This window comes from Sebastes umbrosus, chromosome 19 (assembly GCF_015220745.1).
Source record: "Sebastes umbrosus isolate fSebUmb1 chromosome 19, fSebUmb1.pri, whole genome shotgun sequence".
NCBI classification, from domain to species: Eukaryota; Metazoa; Chordata; class Actinopteri; order Perciformes; family Sebastidae; genus Sebastes; species Sebastes umbrosus.
This window is the reverse complement of record NC_051287.1, coordinates 17535655-17552115: the sequence shown is the minus strand read 5'-3', so window position 1 is coordinate 17552115 and position 16461 is coordinate 17535655. Positions and strand designations below refer to the sequence as shown.

Below are 16461 nucleotides of genomic sequence, written 5' to 3'. Positions count from 1 at the left end.
TGTTGTAATTTGCAGCAGACTAGACGCATAAGAGACGTGTTGCTGCCCTCCAAAGGTCATTTGTAGTGGTCTGGGACGCCAGTTTTTGACAGTTCTGCCTGCATAACGCTTCTTTTTGCATATATCTGGTACAGTCCATCAGATCATGCCTCTCCACAGATGCACTTTCCATCTGGGTGCTTACCAACCAGTGCCAGCCCATGATTTAAGATAAGATAAGATAAGATAAGATAAGATAAGATAAGATGAACGTTTATTAATCCCCGGCGGGAAATTCAGGTGTCAAAGCAGCAACATCAGCAAACATCAGCAAACAGAGTGAAACACAGGAGAGGTAGAGGTATAAAAAAAAATTATAAAAACAAAGTCACAATATTTTGAAGAAGGGTTGCTGACTTGGTCCTGGCAAATTCATGAACAGTCAGGGTTGAGAACTTATGGTACGTGGTAACTACTTTACATACCAGATGCCGCCAGATGTTACACACTGTACCTTTTAAATGGCATACATTTTACACAGAGAAGTGTTAAAGGTGCACTGTGTAGGATCTGGTGGCATCTAGTGGTGATGTTGCAGATTTGCAACCAACTGAAATTTCTCCCGCGTGTGCCAAGCGCGTAGGAGAACTACGGTGGCCGACATGAAACGCAAATGGCCCTAACTAGAGCCAGTGTTTGACCGTTCTGGGCTACTGTAGAGATATAAAAGATACAGAGTGAATGGGTGAACATAGTGTGTGCAGTCCATCAATAAATAAATGTAATATGTACATATGTGCAGTCTATAAAGTGGTATATAGGATGTATAGTGTAAAGTAAGTGTAAAGTGCGCCAGTGGTTAGTGTCCAAGATGGTTGCAGAAAGTGCATGTTTAAAGGCAGATAGTGCATGTTTAAAGTTCTTAAAGTCCTCATAGTTCTCCTATGGGGGTCAGCCTTGGTTGTGGAGCCTGAAGGCTACCAGCAGGAAGGACTGACCCAGGCTCTTTGTGTTGTGCCGAGGGGGGGATGAGTCTGTGGCTGAAGGTGCTCCTCATCTTGACTTGCTCATCATGGAGGGGATGGGAGGGGTTCTCCAGGATAGCGTCCAGCTTCCTCCTCATCCTCATGCCACAGCATTAGTTAGTTAGTTAGTCCACAGTGACCCAGCCTCAACCTAGTTATTACTGTGCTATCCCTTCTGCCCATTCTTGTAATTAATGTGCACCTCAGTGTTGGCTGTATTGAGAAGAAACCTGCCTTTGTTTCCCTCCCTCCATTCCTTTTGCCATAGTTTGACTATTCCTTGCTGTATTAAGCTCTAACACTCTGCCCTTCTACACAGCACTTCCAGATCTACTGTCCTTCTGTTGACGGCTCTTTTTGCTGCCTCATCAGCCTCCTCATTCCCCTGTACTCCTACATGTGCTGGGACCCATAAAAACACCACAGTGTTCCCCAATTTAGAGATTTGATTTAACATCGTCAAAATTACAAGAACTAGATCCGTTTTCTTATATTTTGTGAAATATTTTATTAAAAAAAATATAGTAATAAATGTATTTAATACCGGGCTCTTTAAAATTAAAACACTATCTTGAAATAATGAAACATGAATGGGCTGAAGTCATCGAAACGGCACACAAGAACGAAAACTTATGAACATACAAGACACAAGATATTCATGATCTTCTTCGGTAATTTTTTTTCCCGCCACATATGTCCCTTTCTCCTTGTCCTTGCAGTCACATGCCATTCTCCATCTGGACTTGATGTAGTGTAATCCTGGTTTTCATCAGCCTCAAAATGTTTTTTTTTTTTCAAACTCTAGTCTCTTTTTTTGGCAGAATTCCTGGAGTCACGCCGCGTCTCAGCTCTCCACTTTGTCTTGAAAAGCTTCATCATAATTCAGGTTTTCAGGCTCTTCATCAACCTCCTGTTGAAAAGGAAAGGATGGAAATAAACAACAAAAGGAATAAGTCATAATATTATAGTAATGGGCAAATTCATTGTAATTACACCACACTGTTAAAAGGACCAGTGAGTAACAATTAGGGGGATCTATTGGCAGAAATGGAATATAATATTAATAAGTATGTTTTCCTAAGTGTATAATCACCTGATAATAAGAATTGTTGTGTTTTCGTTACATTAGAATGAGACGTTTATATCTACATAAGGAGAGGGTCCCCTCTCTATGGAGTCCACCATGTTGCACTGCTATGTTTCAACAGTAGCCCAGAACGGACAAACCAAACACCTAACTTTTCCTGCTTGGGCCGGAGTCGATAACGTTTCTCGCTGCCGTCGCTTTCTCTCTCTCTTGCTTCACCACTCACTTCCCCTCGTACACACACACACACTCTACGCACTGGCTCTACTTCAAATGACCTACACTACTCTTACAACAACTGGTTCTAGAGAGGGCCATTCGAGTTATTGCGTTGGCACACCGTAGCTCTCCAACACGCTTGGCACACGGGAGAGGCTTCAGTTGGTTGCAATCTCCTCACCTCACTGCTAGATACTGCCAGATCCTACACACTGGACCTTTAAATGACATTTTATTGTGTTTTTTTTTTTGTTTGTTTCTTCACCTTTGGCTCCTTGAACTCCAGGTCCTCTCCATACTGTATAGAGAAGTCAATATTTTGCAGCACTATGTTAACACCTTCCTCGTCTGAGCGGTCAAAAGGCAAGAATCTCACCATACTGTAGTCATCAATCTGGACACACAGACAAAGAGACAGTCTCATTAAAAAAATCTAAATTCTGAACAAAAAATGAAATGCAGTATCAAATGAAGGGCTTCACTTACCAGATCACAGATGGCTTTCGTCAGCTTCTTGAACTTTGTGCTTCTGATGTTATCCGAGGTATCTTCCATCATTGAGTACATGTCTGGGTCCAGGTACCTAGTGAAAAACAATGCAAAACATAATAATGAATGCTGCTTCCAGATGAAAAACGTGTTTAATTTATAAGATTTTCAAGAATTAAGAACATATAATGCTGACTTTCCTCTTTTACTAGGTTTAGGTTTGGAAAAAAACATCAGACGACAAGGTAAAAGTAACATTTGACTCACTATAACCCTTCTGTTATTTGTGTCTTAGTGCCAACACTAAAGGTAATCACTGCTGCAAGTTCATTTGAACTGAAGACACACAACACTGTTGTACTGTACTCATTATGACACTTACTTTTCAATCTCCTTCTTGGCTTTGGGACTAAGCAGGTCCATTTTTGTCATGATGTTTACTTGAGGGATCTCTAATGACACCATGGCACTCAGGGCAGCCATGACTCCTGAGATGAACTGCAGTTAGAGAAGAGGAAATGCAGAAATGAAGTGTGTTCAGACACAAAAGGGGAACCAAATAAACAGACAAAGACACTCAAGAGACCGCCTGTTACCTTAAAAGACTCCACCATGAACTGGGAGTCTACCAGAAAGACCCCACACACTCGAAACTCCATCTGCTGGAGATGCTCCACCAGCTGCCTCATTACAGGGAGGTGTGTATAAAGTTCAATCTGACCTGCAAAAAGAAGCCAATTTAAATTGTTCCTAAAGTATTTACAATGTGTGTTAAGAGAACACATGTCATCCCATCTCAACTCTTAACATACAGAGTCATACCCAGCACAAACCAGTGGGTAAATCCACCTTGCACTGGCCCTTCAGCATGCCAAGATGTTTACCTGGACAGTCGAACAGTATGTAGTCATCCTCTACGTGACCCAGGCTTTCCTCCAGCCAGTCAAAGTTGTTGGCGAAGTACTCCATGCAGAAAACCAGGCCTCCGTTGGGGCCAAATCTGAGAGACGGGTCCTCCATCACGTCATCCACCTGGATGAGTTCACGGATGTCTGCGGACACAGAAACAGTGAGGTGGTCAAGTCAAGCAAAGAAACAGTTGCTGTAACTATACTAAATGTAATAGCAAAAAACAAATCTTAGCATGTGGTTAAAGGTGCATTGTGTAGGATTTGGCGGCATCTAGCGGTGAAGTTGCAGATTGCAACCAACTGACCGATATTATCACTACACTTTATAAAACTTCAGAGACATATTGTTTATTTATTTATTAACATTTTCAGTTAACTTTATAAGAAGCTGGGACCTCCCTTCACTTTTTGTTTTAAGATAATGTTGAAAAGTTCTCTTTTAATTAAACGTGCTTTAACGCATTTCAATGAAGTTTTTTGTTATTCCCATTTTAGACACCAAGATTTTAATTTTTACTGCAAATGTATATCGGTTCAAAAATATCGGTTATCTGTCTCCTTGATTATTAATAATCGGTATCGGTCCTGAAAAAAACATATTGGTCGATCCCTATTACATTCCATTCTGCTAATAGATCCCCCTGAAATCCTACACACTGTTCCTTTAAGAACATTTATCTCATAACATCATGCAGTGCAGTGCATAAGGAATCACTTTCTCAATTACAGTTTTTCTCGATTGTTTACACACATTTTCTGAAAGCATGCCTCATACTCTCAGAACTCTACACACAAATCAAAAAACACACACACAATGGGCAAAACCCCTCAATTCTCCTGCAAAATGAAACTTTACATTCAAAACAATGTTATTTCTTCTCAAAATGGTATTTTGTTTTCAAATGACACACACAAACCATCATATGAATAGACATTTATAAGAACCAGTTGAACACTGATGTGCTCAATGTAAAACACTATGATGAATGGAAAACACTTCTTCTCCATTCATCATGATGACTTAGGCCTTTTTTTGTTCAGTGTTACACTTACTACAGACAGTACATACATAAGTGTGTAATATTTTAGAATATTGTTTTTATACTCAGAACACACAAATACACGGTAACAAATATATTTTATTTTCCCCACAAAAACAATTTACACAGTGTACATCCCAACCAACACAAAGTTGCACATACAGTGGTCTACATACAAAACAACAGAAGAATTTACTGTATACAGTTACAGTAAAAGAAAACGAAAAAAAAAACTATGCTGCATCCTCTCTTCTGTTTCGGTCTGGCCACAGCACCTCATCCACATCACAAGCAATGTTTTCCCTGGCCAAGCAGCGGGGGAAATATCGCTTAGCATGTCGAATCCAGCCATGAAAAGCATCAACTGATTGCTAATTGTAACACTGTGTGACAGGTGTTTGCCCATGTGATGAGTCAGTGTGCATAGTAGGGCAATTGACTTTAGAATTTTGAATGACAGTGTGTTCCTTGTGAAAACGAGATTTTCTTCATGAAAATTGTGCCAAATGCAGAGAATTGTGTGTAGTGTTTTGAAAAAAGTGTGTTTTAGAACTGCAATTTGAGTGTAAAGCAGGAATTGTGCTTGTAGTTTAGCAGAATTGGTTCAGGGGGTTGGTGCATGAGTTACATGTTGTGGTCATTGTGTGTCAAGTACCAGTATTTGTGTGTAAACAATTGAGAAAAACTGTAAACACACTACATGAAATACAATTAAACAAGCACACCCAATTGATGGTGTATTGTTTTGTACTGTTTTTGTACGCTTAAGACATGGTCACAATAAACTGTGTGTTGTTTATAAATAAGACCTAATACACTTTTTTTAACCCATCTGTTCTGGGTTAGATGTATATTCTTTCTAAGCAAATGTAAATCATTTTGTAAACTGAAAAAAAAAAACCCCATGCTGTATTCACCTGCCATGACAGGGTAGTCAAAGTGCTCAGCAGCTGGGTCCAGGTTGACCACGTGAGCTGAGCGGTTCAGGGTCCCTAGATGCTGCAGCATGGTGGAGCAGTAGGTACTCTGAAATGGAAAGATGAAAGAAATGAAGATATCATTTGAACTTAGTCTATGTGGATGACAAGACAAACCTCATGTCTTAGCATAGCACTGTAGCCCCAATAGCATAACAAGGCATTTCAACACGTGTAGCTGAATGATAACTCACCTTCCCGCTGCCCGCCGGCCCCATCACTAGCTGTGCAAAACGAGGCATTTTGCCCCCAATGGAGATGTGTTGTGGTGAAGGTAAAGCCCTTTATTCGCTAGCTGTTGCTAGCTGTGTTATGTGGTACTGATGCCTTAGTACTTCTTCTTTTTCTTGTTTTCAGGGACATTCACACCAGTAAAGACCACTACTGCCACCTCCTGACCAAGAGTGTGAAATAAAATGATAGATAGATAGATAGACCTCTAACAATTTATCATTGTTTATGTTTATTTATTTTATTTTATTTATTTATCTATTTTTCTATCTTTTTTTTTCATTTTTTTTTACTATGATTTTTTTTTTTTATTTGTGTGTATTTATTTATTTATTCATATTTATTTTTGTACACTTTTTTTTTTTTTTAGTTCCCTCGGGGTATTGTCACGGGTGGGCTATCTATCAGTCCAAACATGTTTGTGCAGTGGATTGTCAGAGTTGTATTAACAAAATTCAGAAATAAACTCTGTTTAAAAAAAAAAAAAGAAGATAGATATATAGATAGATAGATAGATAGATAGATAGTGCATGTCACAGCATAAGAGACAACCACAACAACACATAATAGATGTAATTCACACTCTGCCTTTTATTTAGTCCTCTACTTCCTTGTCCTTGTTTTTTTTTGTTGTTGTTTTTTTACATTTATCCTTTAATATTGCAATATATTGTTATTAATTGTTTTTTATTTGGGTTTTTTTGGTTTTTTGACACAACAAACATTAATTACGTCTTTATTGTTTTCTTCCATTTACATGCATGCTCTTTTTAAATATCTATATATTGTAATTTGCTTAATGAATTGTATATATGTATGTATATGTTTTTGTTTTTATTTTGTTCTTTTTTCATTTTTATTTATTATTGAATTGACGCCTTGGCAATATTGTTGACCTGACAGTCATGATCAATAAAGCTAATTGAATTGAATTGAATTGAATTGAATTAGATAGATAGATAGATAGATAGATAGATAGATAGTGCATGTCACAGCATAAGAGACAACCACAACAACACATAATAGATGTAATTCACACTCTGCCTTTTATTTAGTCCTCTACTTCATGTTTTTTTTTGTTGTTGTTTTTTTACATTTATCCTTTGATATTGCAATATATTGTTATTAATTGTTTTTTATTTGTTTGTTTTTTTGTTTTTTGACACAACAAACATTAATTACTTCTTTATTGTTTTCTTCCATTTACATGCATGCTCTTTTTAAATATCTATATATTGTAATTTGCTTAATGAATTGTATATATGTATGTATATGTTTTTGTTTTTATTTTGTTCTTTTTTCATTTTTATTTATTATTGAATTGACGCCTTGGCAATATTGTTGACCTGACAGTCATGATCAATAAAGCTAATTGAATTGAATTGAATTGAATTGAATTAGATAGATAGATAGATAGATAGATAGATAGATAGATAGATAGACCTCTAACAATTTATCATTATTTATGTTTATTTATTTTATTTTATTTATTTATCTATTTTTCTATCTTTTTTTTTCTTTTTTTTTTACTATGATTTTTTTTTTTATTTGTGTGTATTTATTTATTTATTCATATTTATTTTTGTACACTTTTTTTTTTTTTTGTGCCCTCGGGTATTGTCACGGGTGGGCTATCTATCAGTCCAAACATGTTTGTGCAGTGGATTGTCAGAGTTGTATTAACAAAATTCAGAAATAAACTCTGTTTAAAAAAAAAAAAGAAGATAGATATATAGATAGATAGATAGATAGATAGTGCATGTCACAGCATAAGAGACAACCACAACAACACATAATAGATGTAATTCACACTCTGCCTTTTATTTAGTCCTCTACTTCATGTTTTTTTTTGTTGTTGTTTTTTTACATTTATCCTTTGATATTGCAATATATTGTTATTAATTGTTTTTTATTTGTTTTTTTTTGTTTTTTGACACAACAAACATTAATTACTTCTTTATTGTTTTCTTCCATTTACATGCATGCTCTTTTTAAATATCTATATATTGTAATTTGCTTAATGAATTGTATATATGTATGTATATGTTTTTGTTTTTATTTTGTTCTTTTTTCATTTTTATTTATTATTGAATTGACGCCTTGGCAATATTGTTGACCTGACAGTCATGATCAATAAAGCTAATTGAATTGAATTGAATTGAATTGAATTAGATAGATAGATAGATAGATAGATAGATATGCTTGGCCAATATGAAAACTACCAACCACCAACTACCCTGTGGTAGTTAATATGTCTAGAAGCGTTGCTATAATACCAGAAGAAGAAGAAGAAGCAGAACAATGGGAAGAAAATGTCATCACTCGACTGAGAATCGGACATACAGGTCTTAACCATACATTATATAGAAAAGGCAAGCACCCAACTGGGAAATGCACATATTGTAATCAACCAGAAACTGTCGAACATGTACTGATACACTGCAGGAATTACAGTATCCAGAGGAATCACCTTTTATAGTCACTAAGGAAGGCAAAACATCAGGACTTTTTTAATTGTCAGGTCTATTGGGGAATACAGCAGATAACATATTCTGTGAAATTATTCAGTTTTTAAGAGAAACTGATTAAGTTAAACGAATCTAGAGTTTTCCTCGTTATTATTATCATTATTATTATTATTTATTCATTTTTATTTTTATTTGTATTTATTTATTTTATTATTATTTTGTTTTATTTTGTTTCTGCACAATCTCCTGTTCCACACTCCAGTCCACATGGTGGTGGTAATGCACCTCTAAGATGGTTTGCCAACCTCCAATAAACACCAAAGAAGAAGATGAAGAAGCAGAGAAATAAAACGAAGAAGAGGAGGAGGAGGAAAAGGAAGCAACAAACTGCAACAACACCAACCAGCCTGCAAAGCTGATGCAAACGCACTTCACCATCCTGCAACGGTACTGCTGTCTACTGCGTCTCTAAAGTCTGTCACTGCTGGAGAGAACGCGTGCCGAGGCTCGAGACAGTGAATGGAGTTGGCAGGTGAAGCCTTTAACAGAAAGCAGGACTTCTTATTGGTAGGTCATCGTCATCCTGTCAAGGCTATTAGGCGGTAATGCTAAACTTAAGCTAGCTGGTGTGAGTACAGGGACTTAATTGTAAGCTGATGTCAGGCAGTGCTAAGTGATAATGTCAGGAAAGTAAACAACAACAAAGGCTTCATGGTTATATTTTGGGATTTTGGTATGATAACAATTTGGTCAATAGTGCAGCAATGCGAGCTAGTTTGTTAGATGTGAGCTGATGATAAGAAGGTTTCACTTTCTATGTTAGTATGTAGCTTAATACTGAACATGTCACCTTTTGATGTGTGTCAAGTTATTGCTTAATGTGTGCAGTTTCCCAACTTGAGAGAGATTGAAACATCCACTTGAGGATTTTTTTAACTGGAATCCACTCAATGACAAACAGGTTTTCCTTTTTCCCTCCTTTATTTTGTAGGTTGAGTTGAAAGTTGGAATATTATTAGCCATTAGTCATTAGGTGAAAAACCTTTGAAATAGAAAAAAAATACACATTATTACAAAATAAGTATATATAAGAACAAATTAATTTTTTGAGTCTTTGCAAAATTCATTAATCCTTATTTAATTTAATATACCCACTCCTGTTAAATGCAAATAAGCAAGTGCCCACTGCTGCCATAGCCTTTGCCTTAACATAAAGGTAATATTTGAACCTTCAGTTTGACTTGACAATGTGAGCTAACGATAAGAAGGTTTCAAGTCTCACTAGCTAATGCTGCAGATAGTTAACTAATGTTAGTATGCAGCTTAATACTGTTAAAATATCACCTTTTCCATACCTTAAATCTGAAACATACTGATGAATTAGAAATGACATGTTCTTCTTGGCTCTCATTAAACTAGAAAAACTAGTCCATGCATTTATCTTCAACCAACTTGATTACTGTAAAGGCATCTTTACTTGTCTTCCTAAAAAAAAAATCGATTAGACAGCTGCAGCTGCTAGAGTCCTCACTAAGACCAAGAAAGTGGATCATATCAGTCCAGTTCTGAGGTCTCTACACTGGCTCCTTGTCTCTCAGAGAATGGATTTCTAAATACTCCTGCTGGATTACAAAGCACTAAATGGTTTAGGGCCAAAATACATTTCTGATCTTCTGCTATGTTATGAACCATCCAGACCTCTCAGGTCATCTGGATCAGGTCTGCTTAGTGTCCCCAGTGTCAGAACTAAACATGCAGAAGAAGCAGCATTCAGTTTTTATTATGTACCAAATATCTGGACTAAGCTCCCAGAAACCTGCAGAACCAACTCCAACTCTGAGTTCTTTTAAATCAAAGCTTAACATGTTCCTGTTTGCTGCTGCCTTTTATTAAACCAGATAATGATCTTATATTCTGCACTAGAGCTTTTACTCTTGTGTGTTATATTCTATTTGAGCTTCGATCCTAGCTTTTATTTCTAACTTGTTTTTATTTTCTAATCTTTAATGTTTTTATAACTGTTTTAATTATGTCTTAATGTTCTTTTGCACTTTGTCGCCATGTTCTCGAATGTTTATGTAAAGCACTTTGAATTGCCCTGTTGCTGAAATGTGCTATACAAATAAAGCTCATGATAGCAATGGCAGTTAGCGTTTGTTTCTTTATGCAGTTATATAGCTAAGCATGTTGTTATATTATTTTGCTCTTTTTTTTTTTTTTTTTTACAGTGTCCAGTGAAATGCTAACCTCTATTTTTTGCCTCTGTGTTTTTGTAGTGTTGTAGGCTATGAGTGTGGGTGATGGAGGACGGTCAATGTGGGGACGTGGACTACCTGATCCAAGATGAGGACACCCTCATTGAAGGTGTTAGCAACCAGGTCTTATTTGTTGTGGTGCTCAGTTTCACCTTCCTTGCAGGCCTCCTCACTCTGCTATGCAGGTAAATTCAAATCCAAATTCCTGATGTTATCTATTGCAAATTTTGGATTATTCAGACAAAAATAATGCCCCTAACTTTTTGAGAAACTCTTTTTGAATAGAAGTATTCAAACCGTTAGTTTGCCTTATGGCACTGCTCAGAACTAACATTCATTTAACTACTGTATTATACATCTTTCTATAATTCAAATTTAAACAGCCTGTACTGCAAGCTTAGTTTTGCATCTCTTCTGTGCATTGCTGTTTCTTCTGTTCATGGTCATCTGTGTGATAGAAATGGTATTTCAGATTTAGTAATACAATGAAACAGAGTTGTGCTTTTAAATGTAGCTTGTAGCTGACAAAATAATTATACTGTTACCAAAACTTTGCTTGGTGTTTTTTTGCATCAGCTTTCTGTATAATTTGCTAAATGGAAATCGTCTCGTCAGTTTGCATAGCTTCTTTATATGCTGTTAAACTCATTAGCTTCAGCCGAGGAATATTATGATGCCAAATGTCTTCCTTTTGGCCCTTCTTGCAGACAAGAGCAGCAGAACATTCATCCTGAGAATCAGGAGCATGTTCGAGCCGTCCGACAACAGCTCCAGACAGAGCAGGTACGCATACAAGCAATACAAATACATTTTTTAATTAACCATCAACAAATTCTACATGTTTCACAGAAAATGTAATTCCCTTTTATAGTTTTGCAGGATTGCTGATTACTTTTTAATACATTTGTATGATGTTTATTTGTCAACAAGGAGATGAAATTGTTCCGTGATTACTCGCATATTAAACTTTCATATCAGTGCTTGATTTTTTTTGATGTATGTGATTTCTTTCTATCAGGATGAAAATCCTCAGTCGGAGTCCAGGCAGCAGTATTACGCAGACATGTCTTGTCCCGTGTGTCTACAGCAGGCTGTTCTGCCTGTGGAAACCAACTGTGGACACCTTTTCTGTGGTAAAACTGTTGTACAGATTGTAGTAATGTAATTGTCCCTACTTCAGTATGTTTTCTTAGCTGCATTCTGTTGCTGACATGGCTTAGCCTTAGATAATACACAGAAGGACTACAGTATATGTCTTAAAATAGTTATTAGCTCTTTAATCTGTACTTATGCTGTGTTCATGTTGTAAAGTGCTGCCTTTTTCCTTTTCCTTAGGCTCCTGCATTATAGCCTACTGGAGGTATGGCACATGGCTGGGTGCTATTAACTGCCCCATCTGCAGACAAATGGTGAGATTTGTAATACATGTTGGATGTAGAATGGTTAACCTGAGCTTTTATATTACCATTTTGTAGATACCTGACAGGTAGCTGCTAGCATTGCTTTCTTTCAAATTCACCCATAGAGATCATCTATTAAGACCTGTACTCATGTTTGTCCCTAGGTCTGAAATACCGTTTAATTTTAAGCCCAATTGTTTTCTGTTAGTCAATGTTAAAATCACGGGTACACGCTGTCACTCTCTCCTCATTCATATATTTTTATTCATGTATGAGGTGCCAAAAAAATCCTTTTTGGCATCAGTATGTTGTCATGTGTTAAGTTTTTTTCCCCTCCTTGCGCAGGTAACGTTGCTCTTCCCACTATTTCATGAGCAATCCACTCCTGAGAGGGTCCAGGATGGCGAGGTAGAACCTCAACTCATGTTAGCAGACATCAACGATTACAACCGCAGGTTCTCAGGCCAGCCAAGATCTGTGAGTATACTATAGCCAGATACATTATTTAGGCTGCAGTATTTAAAGGTTAACTTGGCTTCCTTTACAATATTTGTATTTAAATTACGTGTACATATATGTGATTAGCAACAATTCTTGAAATAGAAATAAGTGCTACTAAAAACATTTCTGTTGCCCTGTTACAAAAGTTATTAAAATAGGTTAAAAGCGGTATGAGTTACTATGCTTTTGAGTGTTAAAACATAAAGAGAATTTTCTTGTTCATTTCCCTTCAGACTGCATAATCTGTGGCTCTGCTGGTAAAAGCATAGACTGTATATAAAGATGGACGACATGACAGCTCCCCAAAAGTGAAGCCAAAACATCTCAATCGCCCCCTGGTGGCTGGCTGCAGTATAGGTCATAAAGCCCGCCCCCTTCATGTTAGCGTATGGGACATGGCCCACACTAAAAAGTCAAAATACACGTCAAATAATTTTTTCCCAAAGATAGTTTCTGTCATTTTGGGTAGTTCTTATCACGCTAATGCATGTTCAAGTGTTATTTTTTTCTGATAAGTTTGGTTTTAATTAGTTATTTGATGCTATAAAAAAAAGAGGTGAGGTGTCATGATTGACAGCTGTGATTGACAGCTGCTATGAGCGAAGCAGTGGCAGAGCTGGAGGCCCGGGAATTGTACGAGAGAGGAGATGTAACTTTAATTTCCCATAACCGCCACGAGTCTGTGTTATAGAACATGTGTCAATTTGATCATAACCGAGTTATAGAGATATTATGGTTAGTTGTGTCTTTCTAGCAAAACAGCTACCGTGGTTCTAACGTAGCATCTAAATGGCTCACGCTAACAAGCTCCGGCCGTGCTCGGCTTGTGATTGGCTCGGGCGGGTGTGTGGGCGGGACCTCGATACCGCGGCTCCAGACCGCGATCACTACTGCGCAGACTCTCTGGGATATTTTGGCTTTGATTTTGTATATTGGGAGCAAGTGGAGACGCATCGTCCCATCTATATAATACAGTCTAAGGGTAAAAGATACAAGTATGCAAATGAGACTCTGACTTGTGCAGTGCATTATAATCGGGGGATTATATGTAGAACTTCTCATAATATTTTCTCTCCTCATGTCCTCTCAGTATATGGACAGGCTGCGAGATGTGCCCACCCTGCTTCGTCACGCCTTTAGGGAGATGTTCTCCGTGGGTGGCCTCTTCTGGATGTTCAGGATCCGGATTCTCCTCTGCCTAGTGGGAGCGATCACCTACCTGGTCTCGCCGCTCGACATCTTGCCCGAGGCGCTGTTCGGTCTGCTGGGATTCATGGACGATTTCTTCGTGATCCTGCTTCTCTTCGTGTACATCTCTATCATGTACAGAGAGGTGGTCACGCAGAGACTGAATGGCTAGGTGTTCACTCTTATATAAAAAGGAGGCCTCGGCTTGCTCATACCAGGCTCGGGAAGAGGGGACGCATGCATCTGTAGGTGGACATATGAAAACTGAATCACAGGACAGTTGGATCAATAATGCTGGTTCACTCGGAGAGGTTTAATTTGAAGCCTGGGATGTTACTTAATCACTGGAGAAGGGGTCAGCTGAATGTTGACTCTGTATATAGAATTTACCGTTAAGGGTTCATAGATTGAATGACATCAAGGCGAACGACAACACAGCATAAGGATGGTCTGTGGTCTAATCAAGTACTTGAGGGACAATCTTAAATGAACATTACTACCAGCCAATTCCATGACAGCATCGCCAAAAGCAGTTATTTGGTTAATGTAACATATCATTCTTAATGTGTACCATAATGTGATCTTGGATGTACTGTATTAATGACAGTGTCTTGATTATATATGCATTTAAAGTTGGCTGTCTGCATCCAGATTGTCGACTTGTGTTTACTAGAACCATCCTACTGTGGCTATTTCAGCCTGTTCAGTCAATTAAACTGATAATGCACTTATTTAAGTAACCTGTGACTATGCATATTCATTATGACTTGGAAAAAACAGCTTTTCGTGCTTGCGTGAAAATCATTCTACTTCCAACTGTTTACATTTATTGATCAGATCTTAACCTTTCTGCACACATCCACATGAACTGACGATGCACCGGACAACCTGACCATTGCATAATAACTTCTCAATAAGGCAAACTAAGGGTATCAAAGAGAACTCGCTCAAGTTATGAATGTTAACTTACCTTGCCCTTTAAAGGAACAGTGTGTATCATTTCAGGGGATCTATCAGCAGAAATGGAATATAAAAAAAACTATGTTTCATTAGTGTATAATCACCTGAAAACTAACAATTATTTTGTTTTCGTTAGCTTAGAACAAACCCTTCACATCGGAGCGGGTCCTCTTCACGGAGTCCACCATGTTGCTGTGCCATGTTTTTACAGTAGCCCAGAACGGACAAACCAAACACTGGCTCTAGAGAAAGGCTTTCGCGTTTTTTCGTTACCTGGAGGCCACCGTAGTTCTCCGACACGATTGTGAAACTGCAGTAACGTGAGCCGCAGAATGCAAAACCACGGTAACGCCAGTCGCCGTGCGACTTCCGTTGCTCCTAAAGTAGTGTTATTATGGTAAGGGTTGGTCTCTGAGCGAGGCGAACGGCGTTACCACGGTTTTGCACTCCTCGGCTCACCTTACTGCAGTCTTGGAAAGGGAGGAGTTAGCAGAGGTCAGTTGGTTGCAATCTGCAACCACACCAGATGCCGCTAAATCCTACACACTGTACCTTTAAAGATAACTGTGAGTTTAGATGTTTGTTACAGTCCTAAGGCTCAGAGTCAGTGGGTGAACAACTCTGCAAACCACAAAGTTTTTTCAGATTCTTCAATCATTTTTTGGAACATAAGTGTTCTAATTTTTAACCTGTTAGTAAATTAAAAAGTTGATCAATATTTAAAAATGAATACAATGGCTATATACTTATTTGGAGAGGTACAATTTTCTTGGGGACTAGATGGGTGTAAAATGAATGAGTGGAATCTTCAGCTGTTGACGTGATTGATTGAAGAGCTCTATTAAGCCAAGGGATGCTGGTCCACGGTAAAGAAGCAGTTCTCATTCTCAACCTTTTTGATTTGTGACCCCTTAAATTACTATTATATTCTAATTAGGGCTGTCAGCGTTAACGCATTGTCATTGTTTTGTGTTATTAATTGATTTCCAATAATAAATATATACATACATTTGCATAAAGCACGCATATTTGCCCACTCCCATGTCGATAACAGTATTAAAAACTTGACAAAGCTCCCTTTAAGGTACATTTGGAACAGATAAAAATGTGTGATTAATTTGCGATTAATCGTGATTAACTATGGACAATCGTGATTAATCTCGATTAAATATTTTAATTGATTGACAGCCCCTAATTCTGATATTATTTGTCTAACAGAGGAGAGGCCAAAAAATTATTCTGCATGCTGCGGATGAAACAGCAAAATAGAGATAATCAAGAGTAGATAATCTCTCAAATTCGTAGAAATATGATTTTTTTTTTCTGTTCCTGTTAAGCTTTTCCTTGGCACATTAAAGTTACTATGAGTCCATGAGGGGACCTGACCTTCAGGATGAAAAATGGCTGCTTCACAGTGGGAACTGAAATTGTATCCAGGCCATTTGCTTTCTTGGGGCTCTTATTTGCTGAGCAAGCACTGGCCTTCAAGTTCATGAATAGTAGAAGAAGACGGGGGTTGAGGCTCATGTGGCGGATTAATAGTCAACTGTAAAATCCATTCAGTTTGTTTGACAGCTTCAGATAAATCCCTCTTGGAATGTCATGTTGTCATGTTAAAGGTGTGGCACATGCCGAGCGTTGTCATTCCTTCTCGCTGTCCTTACTGATCAGCGTCTCCTCCAGTTTGTCTCAGGGGTGTTTGAGCAACCGCCACCCTTTTGTTTGTGATAG

The 16461-nt window shown here is 37.7% G+C and overlaps 2 protein-coding genes across 3 annotated transcripts; one reads left to right on the top strand and one right to left on the bottom strand.

Moving 5' to 3' along the window:
* Positions 1 to 1801: 1801 nt before the first annotated feature.
* Positions 1802 to 6092, bottom strand: gpn3 (GPN-loop GTPase 3). Its single transcript, XM_037753248.1, has 8 exons — positions 5922 to 6092; positions 5668 to 5776; positions 3684 to 3851; positions 3396 to 3520; positions 3182 to 3297; positions 2797 to 2893; positions 2576 to 2704; positions 1802 to 1914 (listed from the first exon to the last, which is right to left on the bottom strand). Exons 1-8 carry the CDS (start codon positions 5967 to 5969, stop codon positions 1849 to 1851), a joined length of 858 nt encoding a protein of 285 aa, XP_037609176.1. The 5' UTR covers positions 5970 to 6092; the 3' UTR covers positions 1802 to 1848.
* Positions 6093 to 8777: 2685 nt separating this feature from the next.
* On the top strand, positions 8778 to 14510 carry rnf170 (ring finger protein 170). 2 transcript variants are annotated; one of them, XM_037753249.1, is made up of 7 exons: positions 8778 to 8993; positions 10703 to 10866; positions 11389 to 11464; positions 11700 to 11814; positions 12017 to 12090; positions 12427 to 12558; positions 13673 to 14510. In XM_037753249.1, the coding sequence occupies exons 2-7, from the start codon at positions 10727 to 10729 to the stop codon at positions 13940 to 13942; spliced, it is 807 nt and encodes a 268-aa protein (XP_037609177.1). In that variant the 5' UTR covers positions 8778 to 8993; positions 10703 to 10726; the 3' UTR covers positions 13943 to 14510. The 2 variants fall into 2 exon arrangements, with proteins under 2 accessions (XP_037609177.1, XP_037609178.1); XM_037753250.1 differs by lacking the exon at positions 8778 to 8993 and adding an exon at positions 9136 to 9159.
* Positions 14511 to 16461: the final 1951 nt, after the last annotated feature.